At 43.3% G+C, this 16775-nt stretch overlaps 1 protein-coding gene and 1 pseudogene across 1 annotated transcript in view; one reads left to right on the top strand and one right to left on the bottom strand.

The window, feature by feature from the left end:
* SLC35B4 (solute carrier family 35 member B4) overlaps positions 1-12888 on the bottom strand; it is a 36544-nt gene extending 23656 nt beyond the window's left edge. Inside the window, exon 1 of the mRNA XM_068973228.1 lies at positions 12812-12888. Within this exon, the coding sequence (XP_068829329.1) occupies positions 12812-12888 (77 nt within the window). The remainder of the gene's footprint in view (positions 1-12811) is intronic.
* LOC138080165 (selenide, water dikinase 2-like) lies at positions 704-2026 on the top strand (annotated as a pseudogene).
* Positions 12889-16775: the final 3887 nt, after the last annotated feature.

A 16775-nucleotide genomic window follows, 5' to 3' on the forward strand; every position in this document is an offset into this window, starting at 1 on the left:
AGAGCCTAGAATATGCTGCCTACAGTATGAGAACCACCTTAGGGCAAAGGACACACATAGACGGAAAGTGAGGGGATGGAAAAAACGTATTTCACACAAATGGAAATGACAAGAAAGGAGTTGCAATACTCATATCAGACAAAATAGACCTTAAAGCAAAGGCTATAAACAAAGATAAAGAGGAACACTATATAATGATAAAAGGATCAATACAAGAAAAGTAATTACACTCATCCACATATATGCACCTCATAGAGGGGCACTCAAATGCATACAACAAACACCGCCATAAAAGGAGAAACTGATGAGCATAGTAGGAGACTCTAAGTTCTCACTCACATCAATGGACAGATCTTCTAGACAGAAAATCAATCAGGCAACAGAGATCCTAAATAATACAAAAGAATTGACGTTTTTCAGGACATTATAACCATCTTCTTCCCCAAAAAAGAAAACACATTCTTTTCAAGTGCACCTGGAACATTCTCTAGGATTGACCACACACTAGGGCACAAACTAACCTCAGCAAATTTGAGAGTATAGAAGGAGGCCCCGGAGCGTGTGGTGTGGCGGCAGTTAGGCTGCGCGAGTTGTGCCAGGGAGACACTCTGCGGTAATATCCGTTACGCCTTGCTAACTGGAGTGGAAAGTAAAAGGGACCTCTCCTCCTCCATCTTCTTCTTCCTCTCCCTGCCGGGCAGGCATGGTGGTGGAAGCCGCAGCGACAGGTGCTGGCAAGAGGCTTTGGTGGCGGTGGCTGCCGGGAAGAAGGCTCCTCAGGGCCGGCGGGCTTGCCTCTAGGCCGGGGCTTCTCGAACTACCAGCCCTTCGAGCCCCAGGTATTGGGTAGCAGCCGGAGCTGGCGGCTCACTGGCTTCGGCAGGAAGGGCTGAGCCTTCAAGGTCCCCCAGGAGACACTGCTCAAACCCCGGGCGGGACTGATGCGACCAGAAATGCAACCCGCTATGGGCCGGAGCCTGGTGGGAGGCCGATCTGCCCAGTGAGGGCAGGACCCAGCCCGCCCTTCCCCATCCTCAGCACTGGGATGGACTCTGGCATCATACCCCTGAGGCACAGGGGGCCTGTCCCTGGTGCAGACCACCGACCTCTTTTACCCCTTGGTGGAAGATCCCTACAGTGATAGGGCCCATCACATGCATCAACGTGCTGAGTGACCGCTATGCCGTGCGCATTACTGACTGTGACAACATGCTGATGCTACTCGGCGCCAGCCAGACGCCTCAGCATACGCCTGAGGAAGGATCACACCACCCATGATCAAAGGCTTTCGGGATGCTGCCGAGGAAGGAGGGACTGCAGTGACCGGTGGGCAAATGGTGGTATCATTGGTGGGGTTGCCACTGTGGTATGTCAACCAAATGAATTCGTCTTGCCTGACAGCGGGGCTGTTGGGGATGTGCTTGTGTTAACTAAACCCTTAGGAACCCAACTTGCCTGTCAATGCGCACCAATGGCTGGATAATCCTGAAGGATGGAATAAGATAAAGATGGTGTTGTCCAGAGAAGAGGTAGAGCTGAGCCATCAGGAAGCTATGTTCAACATGGCTACCCTCAATAGAACTGCTGCTGGACTAATGCCCACGTTTTAATGCCCACACAGCCACAGATATCACAGGCTTTGGCATTCTAGGTCACTCTCAGAACCTTGTAAAAGAACAGAAATGAAGTGTCCTTTGTCATTTGTAATCTGCCCATCATTGCCAAGATGGCTGCCATCAGCCAGGCCACAAGGTGCTCTGGTTTCCTGCAAGGAACCTCAGCACAAACTTCTGGAGGGCTACTGATTTGTCTGCCAAGAGAACAGGCAGCTCACTTTTGTTCAGAAATCAAATCTTCGAAGTATGGGGAAGGTCGTCAAGCCCGGATTGTCAGCATTGTTGAAAAGGGAAACCAGACAGCCTGGATCATTGACAAGCCTCGAGTTATTGAGGTCCTGCCTTGTGGGACCACTGCTACTGCTCTTGCTCCTGAGAACTCCAGTGCCTCCTCTGAGCCTGGCTTGTGAGATGGAACAGCAGAAGTTGTACACAGCACGGACCATTCTCTACAGCTGGTTTTAGGAAAAAATTTCCAAAGAAGGCTGCCCACTTAGTACTACCAGCTGCTCTTCCTAGGTAATTTGAATTAGCTCATCAAAAACTGCAGATTCCAAGGCCAGAAGTAACATTCTAGACTTCCAAGGGGTAGATTTGTTCATCTCTTGAGGAGAAAAAGAGCAGGAAACCCCATTTCCTCTTTCCAAGAGCAAGATGAGATTATTCAGGTTTGAGATATATTTCTTGGCACAGGGTTAATTGATTTTTTCACAAGGAGTGAGGTTATTTATTAAAATTACATAGACACCAAAAATAAATTGCAAAATGAAAAACACTTAGATCAGAAGCAAATAAGTTTGGACCAATACTGTTGATAAACTGAAACTGTTATGAGAGATTAAAATGCAATGTCAAATTCTTATTAGACTACTCTGAAATACTGGCTCTTTCCTACTCTGGACAAGAATTGAGCAGCTTGTCCAATGCCTGGGAAAGGAGGACCTCCAACCACCTTACTTGATCGCTGCTAGTGACATCTCTCTCTAAACACCTTTAAGGACTGGGAGAGGCAGAGTAAACGCCAGAGCCCAGGCCTTGGTGGATATTAAGATATTAAATCTTGTGTTGAAAATTCCTGGTGATTTCATCAATAAAGCTATTTTCTAGTGAAGTAAAGAATTTTGTTAGGAAAAAAAAAAAATTACTTCAAGCATCTTCTCTGACCACAACAGCATGAAACTATAGATCAAATACAGGAAAAGAAATGAGGAGAAAAAAAAAAGATTATATGGGGACTAAACATCATACAAAAAACCAATGGGTCAATGAGGAAATCAAAAAGAAAATTAAAAAATACCTTGAAACAAATGACAACAAAAATACAACCATACAAAAGTCTACAAGATGTAGTAAAAGCAGTTCTTAGAGGGACATTCACAGTGATACAGGCCTTCCTCAAAATATTAGAAAAATCTGAAATAATATCCTACCACCTAAAACAATTAGAAAAAGAAGAACAAACAAAATCTAAAGTCAGAAGAAGGAAGGAAATAATAAAGATTGTGTGTGAAAGTTGCTCAGTTGTGTCTGACTCTTTGAGACCCCATGGACAGTAGCCTGCCAGGCTTCTCTGTCTATGGAATTCTCCAAGAAATTCTACTGGCATTAGAAGCCATTCCCTTCTTCAGGGGATCTTCCCAACCCAGGCACTGAACCCAAGTCTCCCCATTGCAGGCAGAGTCTTTGCCATCTGAGCCACCAATGAAGATTAGTGAGAGAATAAATAAAATAGAAATTAAAAGGGCAGCAGAAAAAATAAATCAATAAAACCAAGAGCTGGTTCTTTGAAAGGGTGAACAAAACTGACAAACCTCTGGCCAGGATCACCAAGAAGAAAAGAGAGGAGAGACCAAGTAAGAAATGAAAAGGGAGAAATCTCAACTGATAACACAGAAATACATAAAAACCTTAACAGAATACTATAAACAATTACATGCCAACACAGTTAACAACCCAGAAGAAACAGACAACTTTCTACAAACATACAGCCCACCAAAACTGAATCAAGAAGAAATAATTTGAAGAGACCAGTCACTAGAAGTGAAATAGAATCTGTAACAAAAAAACAAAAACAAACAAAACACCCTATAAACAAAATTTCAGGACCAGACAGCTTCACAGGCGTATTCTACCAAACACACAAGGAAGAACTTATACTGATTCTTCTTGAAGAGGAGGGAACACTCCCAAAGACATTTTACAAAGCCACCATCACCCTGATGTCAAAATCAAAGATACCGCCAAAAAATAAAATTACAGGCCAATATCTCTGAGGAATATAGATGCAAAAACCCTCAACAAAATATAAGCAAATCAAATCCAACAACACACAGAAAAGATCATACACCATGACCAAGTGGGATTCACCCCAAATTCATAAGGATGGTTCAATATACGCAAAATCAATGTAATACACATTAACAAAAGAAAAGTAAAAAACCACATGATCATCTCAATAGATGCAGAAAAGGCATTTGACAAAACTCAACATCCATTTGTGATTAAAAAAAGAAAAACTCTTGCCAAAGTGGGTATACAGGGAACATATCTCAACATAACAGAAGTCATTTATGACAAACACATAGCCATTTTAATTCTCAATATAAACAGAGAAGGCACTGGCGACACACTCCAGTACTCTGGCCTGGAAAATCCCATGGACGGAGGAGCCTGACAGGCTGCAGTCCATGGGATTGTTAAGAGTCGGAGCGACTTCACTTTCACTTTTCACTTTCATTCACTGGAGAAGGAAATGGCAACCCACTCCAGTGTTCTTGTCTGGAGAATCCCAGGGACAGAGGAGACTGGTGGGCTGCCATCTGTGGTATCACACAAAGCCAGACACAACTGATGTGACTTAGCAGCAGCAGCACTCAATATAATACTTTTAGCAAGAAAGCTTTCTTGCTAAAATCTGGAATAAGACAAGGATGCCCACTCTCACCACTTTTATTTAACACTGTATTGGAAGTACTAGCCACAGCAATCAGACAAGAAATTAAAAGTATCCAAATCAAAAGGAAAGATAAAATTGTCACTATATGTAGATGACATGAAACTATATATACAAAACTCTAAGGTCTCCACACAAAAGCTACTAGATCTAATTAAATGAATCCAGCAAAGTGCAGGATACAAGATTAACATTCAGAAATCAGTTGCATTTCTTTATACAAACAATGAAATAACAGAAAGAGAATGTAGGGGGAAAAAAAAAAACCTTTAAAAAAATCACACTAGGAAACAAAACAAAAAAATAGAAATAAACCTGACCAAGGAGGTAAAAGACTTAAATGCCGAGAACTACAAAACACTAATAAAGGAAATCAAATAGGATTCAAAGAAATGGGAGAATATCCCATGCTCTTGATTTGGAAGAATTAATATTGTTAAAATGACAATACTTGGTGGACTGCAGTCCATGGGGTCGCAAAGAGTTGGGCACGACTGAGCGACTAACACAAAAAAATGGCAATACTATCCAAAGCAATCTACAGATTTAATGTGAACCCTATAAAACTACCCATGATATTTTTCACAGAACTAGAAGAAATAACCCCAAAACGTATATGGAACCATGAAAGACCCAGAATTGCCAAAGCAATCCTAACGGGGTGGGGGGGCAGGAGACATAACTCTTCCAGACTTCAGACAATACTGTTAATAAAAATCTACAGTAATCAAACCCTGCAGGAGGGCATGACAAGCCACTCCAGTATTCTTGCCTAGAGAATTCCACAGACAGAGGAGCCTGGTGGGCTACAGTCCGTGGGGTCACAAAGAGTCAGACACAACTGGGCGACTAACACACACACAGAGTAATCAAAATAGTGTGGTACTGGTACAAAAACATATGTATAGATCAATGGAACATAACAGAGAACCCAGAAATAAACCCACACACCTACAGTCAATTAATCTTTGACAAGGGAGACAAGAATATAAAATGGGAAAAAGACAGTCTCTTCAGCAAGTGGTACTGGGAAAGTTGAACAGCTGCATATAAATCAATGAAGTTAGAACATAACCTTATACCACGCATAAAAATAAACTCAAAATGTCTTAAAGTCTTAAACATAAGACATGATACTATAAAACTCTTAGAAGAGAATATAGGCAAAACATTTTCTGACATAAATCATACCAATGTTTTCTTAGGTCAATATCCCAAGGCAACAGAAACAAAAATAAACAAATGTGACCCTACAAGCTTTGGCAGAGCAAGTGAAGTCACTCGGTCGTGTCTGACTCTTTGCGACCCCATAGACTGTAGCCTACCAGTCTCCTCTGTCCATGGGATTTTCCAGGCAATAGTACTGGAGTGGATTGCCATTTCCTTCTCCAGGGAATCTTCCCAACCCAGGGCTTGAACTCGGGTCTCCCTGAGCCACCAGGGAAGTCAAAAGAAACCGTAAAAAAAAAAAAACAAATCTATAGAATGAAAGCCAGAGCATTATTTGCAAATGATGCGCCTTACAAGGGCTTAATCTCCAAAACATACAAACAGCTCATACAACCCAACAACAATAAAAAAACAACCCAATCATAAGACCGTAATAGACAGTTCTCCAAAGAAGACATACAGATGGCCAATGAAAGATATTCAATATCACTGTATTAGAGAAACGCAAATCAAAACTACAATGAGGTACCACCTTACACCAGTCAGAATGACCCGTCTGACTACAAACAACAAATGCTGAAGAGGGTGTGGAGAAAAGGGAACCCTCCTATACTGTTGGTGGGAATATAAGTTGGTGCAGCCACTATGCAAAACAGTATGGAGGTTCCTCAGAAAACTAAACAGACTTATCTTATGTTCCAGCAAACCCATTCCTGTGCATACATCCAGAGATAACTCTAATTCAAAAAGATACACATACGCCAATGTTCAAAGCAGCACTATTCACAATTGCTAAGACATGGATACAACTTAAATGTCCATCAACAGATGAATGGATAAACATAGTACATTTATATAGTACATATAGTACATACAGATATAGTACATACATACAATGGAACATTATTCGGCCATAAAAAAAAATAATGCCATTTGCAGCAACATGGATGCAGCTAGAGAATATCATGCTAAGTGAAGTCAGACAGAAAAAGACCATATGACATCATTTATACGTGGAATCTAAAAATGGCAAAAATGAACCCATCTATAAAACAGAAACAGAATCACAGACATAGAGATCAGATTTGTGATTGCTAAGGGGGAGGGGAGGAGAGGGATGGACTAGGGAGTTCGGGGTTAGCAGATGCAAACTATTATACATAGAATGGATAAATAACAAGGTCCTATTTCTGCTTTATTGACTATGCCAAAGCCTTTGACTGTGTGGATCACAATAAACTGTGGAAAGTTCTGAAAGAGATGGGAATCCCAGACCACCTGACCTGCCTCTTGAGAAATCTGTATGCAGGCCAGGAAGCAACAGTTAGAACTGGACATGGAACAACAGACTGGTTCCAAATAGGAAAAAGAGTACGTCAGGGCTGTATATTGTCACCCTGCTTATTTAACTTCTATGCAGAGTACATCATGAGAAACGCTGAACTGGAAGAAACACAAGCTGGAATCAAGATTGCCAGGAGAAATATCAATAACCTCAGATATGCACATGACACCACCCTTATGGCAGAAAGTGAAGAGGAACTAAAAATCCTCGTGATGAAAGTGAAAGAAGAGAGTGAAAAAGTTGGCTTAAAGCTCAACATTCAGAAAACAAAGATCATGGCATCTGGTCCCATCACTTCATGGGAAATAGATGGGGAAACAGTGGAAACAGTGTCAGATTTTATTTTTGGGGGCTCCAAAATCACTGCAGATGGTGACTGCAGCCATGAAATTAAAAGACGCTTACTCCTTGGAAGAAAAGTTATGACCAACCTAGACAGCATATTCAAAAGCAGAGACATTACTTTGCCGACTAAGGTCCGTCTAATCAAGACTATGGTTTTTCCTGTGGTCATGTATGGATGTGAGAGTTGGACTGTGAAGAAAGCTGAGCGCCGAAGAATTGATGCTTTTGAACTGTGGTGTTGGAGAAGACTGTTGAGAGTCCCTTGGACTGCAAGGAGATCCAACCAGTCCATTTTGAAAGAGATCAACCCTGGGATTTCTTTGGAAGGAATGATGCTAAAGCTGAAACTCCAGTACTTTGGCCACCTCATGTGAAGAGTTGACTCATTGGAAAAGACTCTGATGCTGGGAGGGATTGGGGGCAGGAGGAGAAGGGGATGACAGAGGATGAGATGGCTGGATGGCATCATTGACTCGATGAACATGAGTGTGAGTGAACTCCGGGAGTTGGTGATGGACAGGGAGGCCTGGCGTGCTGCGATTCATAGGGTCACAAAGAGTCAGACACGACTAAGCGACTGAACTGAACTGAACTGTATAGCACAGGGAACTATATCCAGTCTTCTGGGATACACCATAATGGGAAAGAATATTTAAAAACATGTCTGTGGTGGTGGTTGGTGGCTTAGTCGCTAAGTGGTGTCTGACACTTGAAACCCCATGGACTGTAGCCCGCCAGGCTCCTCTGTCCATGGGATTCTCCAGGCAAGAATACTGGAGTGGGTAGACATTTCCTTCTCCAGGGGATCTTTCCAACCCAGGAATCAAACCCAGGTCTTCTGCATTACAGATAGGTTAAGATTCTTAACCTACTGAGCTACAAGGGAAGCACTCCCCTACTCCCACAAAAATGTATGTATGTGTATAACTGAGTCACTTTGCTGTATAGCAGAGATTGGCACATTAGAAATCAACTATATTTCAATTTTTTAAAAATGTTAAAAATAAATGATTGAAATCAAGATCTTGAAAGCATAGCTGTACCCCCATATTCACTGCAGCACTATTTGCAATACCTAGTGATGATACAGAAACAACTGAAATGTCCATGGACAGGTCAATGCTACTGCTGCTAAGTCGCTTCAGTCGTGTCTGACTCTGTGCGACCCCACAGACGGCAGCCCACCAGGCTCCCCCGTCCCTGGGATTCTCCAGGCAAGAACACTGGAGTGGGTTGCCATGTCCTTCTCCAGTGGACAGGTGAATAGATACAGAAAATGTGATATAAACATACAATATTATTCAACCTTAAAAAAGAAGGAAATGATATCATTTGCAACAATGTGGCAGACATGCTAAATGAAGTCAGTCACAAAAGGGGAAATACTGCATGACTCCTCTTACATGAAGCATCTAAAATCAAACTAACAGAAGCAGACAATAGAATGGAGACTGCCAAGGTCAAAGGGGAAGGGAAAATGAGGACCTGTTGTTTAATGGGTATAAGTTTTCAGTTACACAAAGCGAGTAAGTTCAAAAGATAGCTGTGCATTGTAGTACCTATGGTTAACAATTCCATATTATACACTTTAGAATTTGTTAAGAGGGTACATCTTATGTTCAGTGTTCTTATCACAAAATAGAACACAAGAAAATTTTGGAGGTGATGGATATGTTTACTACCTTGATTATGATGGCTTCATGGGTGTTATTTTATAACAATACCTGTCTCCATAGTAGGTATTATTATGCCCATTTCATTGCTAAAGACACCGAGGGCCATATGATACTGAGTTAGGTAAGTCTCTCAGGGCTACCTGGCAAATAAATGGTGTTTGCATTTTATTATTATTCTATTTATTATCACTGTTATTATTTTTTTTTCTTTTTTGCCACGTGGCATGTGGGATCTTAGTTCCCCCACCAGGGATTAACTCATGCCCCGGCACTGGAAGTGCTGAGTCTTAACCACTGCACCGCCAAGGAGGTCCCTTTTTTTTTTTTTAATTCAGTGACTTTTAGTATATTTAGAATTGTGCAGTCATTTCCATTATTTAATTTTAGGACATTCCAAAAGAAATCCCATACCCATTAGGAATCGGTCCCCATTTCCCCCTCCCCTTGACAATCTAATCTACTTTGCCTCTATTTCTATAGGATTTTCATATCTCCCTAATGTGCCCCCATAATTCAATTTTTAAGAAATCAATTTACCGAACTTTTTAAGAACACAATACTGTATAGCTACCAATGGAACAATTTAACTTGAATAATTCTTTTGAAAACATCAGAGTACAAACTTAGATCTTTTTCCCCTAAATCACTTGTTTTCTTGAACTTTATTCCTCAGGAATTATAATCACTAACTGCAAATCATTTCTGTTTGAATTCTCTTTGGCAAGAATCCAAAGTTTTACTTTTAGAAAATGTCCTTATTTAACATTAGGCACTTGATTAAAAAATAAAATGCCGAAAAGAAAATGTTTCAGATTGTTTTCCTGAGACACTTCGCCTAGATAGGGAACTGATGTGTATCTTGATTCCCAAGTAGAAGGTGAACTCTCTCAGAAGGAAGATCGCGGCACTCATTCAATACTTTATGCTTGCCCTATACACTGTATGGGTGCTTTGTATTTTATTATAGGTCTCAATCATAGGTATGAAATCAGAAAGAAAAACCTACATTTGTTTTCCAATTTGGAAGAGAACGGTTAAAAATGCTCACTTTACAAGTCGCTTTAGTATTCCCATTCATACTTGGTGTTCCATACCTAATGATTCCAAGAAAACCATAGAAGAAGCACAGTGCCTGCTCTACAAAATTTTACTAGCATTCCACTACGGAGAAGGCAATGGCAGCCCACTCCAGTACTCTTGCCTGGAAAATCCCATGGACGGAGGAGCCTGGTAGGCTGCAGTCCATGCGGTCACAAAGAGTTGACACAACTGAGTGACTTCACTTTCACTTTTCAATTTCCTGCATTGGAGATGGATATGGCCACCCACTCCAGTGTTCTTGCCTGGAGATGGGGGAGCCTGGTGGACTGCCATCTATAGGGTCACACAGAGTCGGACACGACTGAAGCAACTTAGCAGCAGCAGCAGCAGCAGCATGATGTCCCAAGATAAGAATTACAAATTATGGGAAGCCAAATCTACAAAGAACCGTGAAGACTATCTAGTCCAATCAGTTCTTATTTTCTCAATCTGAAACATGATTAAGTTGGAGTTGCCCAAGCAAATTAGGAAAAAACTGCTATCCAGTCTGGGGTACCACTCATTAAATTAGCAAATGTACCCCTTACCACTGTATGCAAACATTCAGATGAATAATGCAGAAAAACATTCTGTACAGTTATATTTACCCACAACTTTTCAGAAACAGTTAATAAAACAGAGTTGTTGTTTATCACTAAGTCATGTCCAACTCTTTTCAACCCCATGGGCTGTAGCCCACCAGGCTCCTCTGTCCATGGGATTCTCCAGGCAAGAATACTGGAGTAGGTTGCCATGCCCTCCTCCAGGGCATCTTCCTGACCAAGGGATTGAACTCTGATCTTCTGCATTGCAAGTGGATACTTTACCACTGAGCCACCTGGGAAGCCCAATAAAATGGGTATACAAATACTGAAACAAAAGTTGTTAAAAGGGGAACAAACCGAATATGAGCTTCAGGCTTTGCATGTGAATTTCATTTAATTCTTCAAAACCCTGTAAGGCTGGCAGAGCTATCACCACCCTTTCACAGCTCAGAGGACAGACTCAGAAGGACTAAGCAATTTAGCTAAGGGCTCACAACTGGTTAAAAAAAAAAAAGGCTCTCAGTTGCTAGCATATTCTGATGTCATACAGCCTTTGGCAAGATTTAATTTAATGGCATATTCAACATAAACACACTATTATTCTCTGACCTTCATTTCCATGGCTGACCTGATTTCATCACATTTTTATATTTTTAAACCAATTTCCAAAGTGACCTTCCTTTGAAGTGTACCAGCTGACAGCTGGATGCATCTTTTCCTTTTATTTTCATATCCCTCACCACTTACTCCCAAGAATGACAAATGACAGATCTTTATCAACACTTTTTGCATAATAAAATTTCAAGCTCTGTAATTGCAAAAATTAACCTCACAGAATTCCCTTAAGTAAACTGGTTGCTTCAGAATAACTTAACTGACTAATAGTGTCATGAAAATAAAATACAAGTCTAATAGGCATCACACAAGGAATTGGGTGACCAAAACTATGGGCTACTCCAGTTTAAAAATAACAGGAAGGCTGAAAAACATGCTGGACTAGGAGTTTAGATTCTTGGGTTCCAGTTCTGGTTCCGCCACTTACAAGTGATAAAAGAGAACCTAATTTCTTGGGACGTGTTTCACTTTCAGTAAAACAGAGAAAATAATTATTGACCTATTTTGTAAATAAGATTGTTCTGATGGGCAATGGAGATAATCGTGCAGATTTTAAAACAAGGTGTTAAACAGCACAGATATTATTTTATAGGTGGAAAAAGGAAGCCCATGGAGGCTAAATAACTTGAAAACGTCACACAGCTAGGGGAATGACAGAGCCAAAGGCTGAAACTCATGAGATTTTCAGTCTTGAGCTTTTCCAGTCCACCTGTCGCCTTTTCTGTAGCTGTTTCTGCTCAATGACCTTTGCACATTGTTACTTAATACTGTTTGTGTGCCATCTCAATAAAGCTACCCTAGTGTCCTTTGGGAAAGTGTCATAACCATTCTTAATTTATAAAGTTTTACGCCTCAAATTGCAAGCTTCCTAATTTATTCAATAGTATCTTAATGCTGGAAAGTCTATCTCCGGTCAATTAGACAACTTTCTGCCTAAGAATTCGTTCTACTACATCCCCAAGAGGTATGCTGGGCGAAGTATCATAACCATCTCTAAGGCCAATAAAACAAATGTTTTGCAGCCTACTTTAATACAACTGAAACTTTCTTTGCAGTGTAAACCAAGTCAGACTGCTTTTTAAGTCCAAGCTTTGCTCAAGTCATACAAGAGGCATTAGCAGGATCAAGAAGAGCTGGGGGGAATATTGGCTTCTGCCACGAGTTCCCTTCGACCTTGGGGGGTGGGAAACTCTACAGGCTTCAATCCTCCAGGGTATGAAACGGGCGGGTGACGACAGCAAACACCCAGAGGGTTCCCTTCGAGGGATGCTGAGAAACTGTTGGGCAGGAGAGCTGACGGGGCATAGTCCAGAGCAGACCCGGGCGGAGGCGGTTCCATCCCGGCCCGCGCGCGCCTCGGGGTGAGAAAGGAACGGCAACAAGACGGGGCGGGGGGAAGCCGAGCTACGGCGTTCGGGGTCTCCCCTCCTCCCGCTTCTTTTGTGCGACCGACGGGGGTCACTCACCGGGCCAGGAGTTCTAGGAAGATCACATTACTGCAGCAGCCTGCGAAAACCAGGCCCACCGCGAAGGCCGGGCGCATTGCCAAGACAGGGGAAGGGGAGCGAGAGCGCAGAGGAAGCGCCCAACTAGACCACTACCCCTGGAAGCCCGGCTACCGCCTCGCCGCGACACTGAACATCACCACCGTCCTGGAGCGCCGCTCTCCCGGGTGCGTGACGGTCTCCCTTTTCTCAGCGGCTGCCACCAAAGCTGCCGGTCAAGGAGCTGTAGTTCGCAGTCAACCGGAGCCCCATTCATACGAGGGGGCGTCCGAGGCCGTTCTAGACTACAGTTCCCAGAATGCCGCGCACCCGTACGTCAGGCTGCGACGTATTCCGCTTCTGCTGGGCAGCTCAGTCAGAGAGAGAGAGGTGAGGTGCCCGTCATGCCTCGCGCCGTAGCGAGCCGCGAGGCTTGCTGGGAAGTGAAGTTCCAACGCTGTCAATGTTGTTTCCCGTGAGACAGCCAAAGGCTACGAAAGGGATTCGTCCATCATTTTCAGGGCAAACTCATAGCTGAGGGCACTAGAACAACACACCTATTATTGACTGATAATTAGAAGTGTTCTAGGATCTGACAATTCTCCTGAATTGGGAGAAAGTGCAAATTTTCTGAACTTGCTTCTCTACCTTTTGAGAAGAACTTAGGACTCAGGGAGCTGGTGATGGAAGGCAGGCCTGGCGTGCTGCGGTCCACGGGGTCGCGAAGAGTCGGACACGACTGAGCGACTGAACTGAACTTGGACTCAGGAAGTTCTAGTACTCAGTCTTGGCTTAGCCACTAATCAGCTCGGCTAAGGCAACCTGACCTGCAAGGAGATCCAACCAGTCCATTCTGAAGGAGATCAGCCCTGGGATTTCTTCGGAAGGAATGATGCTAAAGCTGAAACTCCAGTACTTTGGCCACCTCATGCGAAGAGTTGACTCATTGGAAAAGACTCTGATGCTGGGAGGGATTGGGGGCAGGAGGAGAAGGGGATGACAGAGGATGAGATGGCTGGATGGCATCACCGACTCAATGGACGTGAGTCTGAGTGAACTCTGGGAGTTGGTGATGGACAGGGAGGCCTGGCGTGCTGTGATTCATGGGGTCACAGGGTCGGACACGACTGAGCGACTGAACTGAACTGAACTGAAGGCAACCTGTTTCTTATTATAGGTAAAGATAGGAACAGTAATGCCCATCTTGCTTTCCTGGTGACTTAGATGATAAAGAATCCGCCATCAATTCGGGAGACCTAGGTTCAGTCCCTGGGTTGGGAAGATCCCCTGGAAGAAGGCATGACAAACCACTCCAGTATTTTTGCCTGGAGAATCCCCATGGACAAAGGAGCCTGGGGGCTACTGTCTAGGGGGTCACCAAGAATTGGACACAATTGAAGCAACCAGTATTTGCCTGGAGAATTCCATGGACAGAGGAGCCTGGTGGGCTGCAGTCCATGGATTGCAAGGAATCGGACATGACTGAGCAACTAACACACAACAGTACATTATATCAGCACTGGAAGGGGCTCTCACTCAACTCCCTCAATTTTGCAGACCATAAAAAACTGAGTCCAAGCAATCCCCCCTTGTACCCTGACCAGGCTGCACTCTACTCTACAACTCTGGTTCCCCACATGTGTTGCCCTTCTGTTTTAGGTATCCCACATCCCAGTACTGGAGAAGGAAATGGCAACCCACTCCAGTATTCTTGCCTAGAGAATCCTGTGGACAGAGAAGCCTGGTGGGCTGCTGTCCATAGGGTCGCACAGAGTCGGACAAGACTGAAGTGACTTAGCAGCAGCAGCAGCAGCAGCAGAAGCAACTAAGCACAGAACACAGCAATGCCCATCTTACCTGGTGGTTGTGAGGATTAAAAGCTATGATCATCTGGGGATCTTGTGAAAGTGCAGATCCTGAGGTTCTGCATTTCCAGCAAGTTCCCAGGTGCTGGTGATGCTACAGATCCATTTACCACACTTTGAAGTGTGTGTGCTATTGTTCAGTTGTGTCCAACTCTTTGCAACCCCACAGACTGTAGCCTGCAAGGCTCCTGTGTCTATGGGATTTTCCCCCTAGATGCCTATTAAATAGTTGACACTGAAGACCTTTTAATCCCACCCCTTCCATTGACTCAGGGATTTAGTGCCCCTTGTGGGTCAGCTGGTAAAGAATCCACCTGCAATGCAAGAGACCTGGTTCCTTCCCTGGGTTGGGAAGATCTCCTGGAGAAGGGAAAGGCTACCCACTCCAGTATTCTGGCCTGGAGAATTCCATGGACTGTATAGGCCATGTGTTGCAAAGAGTCAGACATGACTGGGCGACTTTCACTTTCAGGCAGCCAGCCAGGCTCCTTTTTCCCCCATGGCCTACAATCATGCTCAAATAAGCTACCATGTCTTTCTCCTTCACTTTAACACCGAATATCTTTAAAGAGTAATCTATATTCATGATTTCTTCATTTTACTCTGACTGAAGCCAGCCTATTGAAGGTAGTCTTATTTAAGAAACCTAGTGACTGCTTAATTGTCAAAACCAAATACCACAAGCACACCTTACTCAATCTTGGAATGACTTTTGATAATGAGAGCGCAATGCTCTTGACATTCTCTTGTCCTTCTGCTTATATGACACGAATTTTCTACTTCTCTGACTTAATCTTTTTTCAGTTTTTATTTGGCTTTTTCCTGCTCTGTCCACTGAATTCTCCTAACAAACCTCCACTATCTGTCCCTCCTCCTCTTTCTGTGTATACTTTCTGTTGATGACCTCACCTTCATACCTTCAACCATCACTGTTTGTAACTGAGATGGTACATGAATGTACACGTGCAGCCCCTATCTGTGTGCCTTAAATTTTCCAGTTGCTTATCAGACATTTTCACCAATGAATCCTTGTAACCTCCTCAACATCAACATATACACAGTTCATTATCTACCCTCTCAAAAAGGGCCCTTATTTCTATTAAGGACGTTATCCACCACCTGTTCTCTTTGGGCAAAAACCTGAAAGATATTCACAGTCTTCTTTTCACACTTCTACCTGACAAGTATCTCTAGATTCCAGCCTCTCCTTTCAGTTTACATCCATGCCCACTTTCCCTCCTAACACGTTCTTGGTAGCTTCAGCCCATCCTCCATGCTGTCTCCACACTGCTCCCAAAAATAGACTCTTTATGTCACAATGCTATTCCAACAAGTCTTCCAATTGCTACTACTGTGTAACAAACCACCCCAAAATATGGCAATTGAAAACATAGTATAGGGCTTCCCTGGTGGTCCAGTGGTTAAGAATCCGCCTGCCAATACAGGAGACATGGGTTCAATCCCTGGTCTGGGAAGATCCCATATGCCATGGAGCAACTAAGCCTGTGCAACCCAACTACTGAAGCCTGAGCAGCCTAGAGCCCATGCTCCACAACGTGAGAAGGCGAGAAGCCACAATAAGCCCACACGCCAGAAGTAGAGAGTAACCCCTGCTCGCCACAAGTATAGAAAGCCTGTACGCAAAGCAATGAAGACCCAGTGCAGCCAAAATAAATAAATATTTAGAAAAGATAGCACAGAACGAAAAGATTTTCTCTCATTCACAGTTCTGTATGTTGACAACATCTGACACATGGCTAGTCCGTTCTCCACTGGGGTTTTGGATGTAGCTGTGGCCAGATGTCAGCTGCAGCTGGTGTCATCTGAAGTCTTGGCTGGTGAAGGGTTTCTCCTCATGGCCTCTCTTAGGTTGTGCTTCCTCACAATAAGGTGAGCTCAGAATAGCCAGACTTCCCACAAGACAACTAGCTCCCCCTAGAACAAGCATTCCAAGAAATCAAGTCAGAAGCTGAAGTGGTCTCAGATATCACTTGCACCAAATTCTATTGGTTCCACTGGCCAAGAATGAGTCTCAGATTCATTCTGAGAAGGGACTAGTGAAAGCATCAGCTATGTGGGTA

Source organism: Capricornis sumatraensis, chromosome 5 (genome assembly GCF_032405125.1).
Source record: "Capricornis sumatraensis isolate serow.1 chromosome 5, serow.2, whole genome shotgun sequence".
Classification (NCBI taxonomy): domain Eukaryota; kingdom Metazoa; phylum Chordata; class Mammalia; order Artiodactyla; family Bovidae; genus Capricornis; species Capricornis sumatraensis.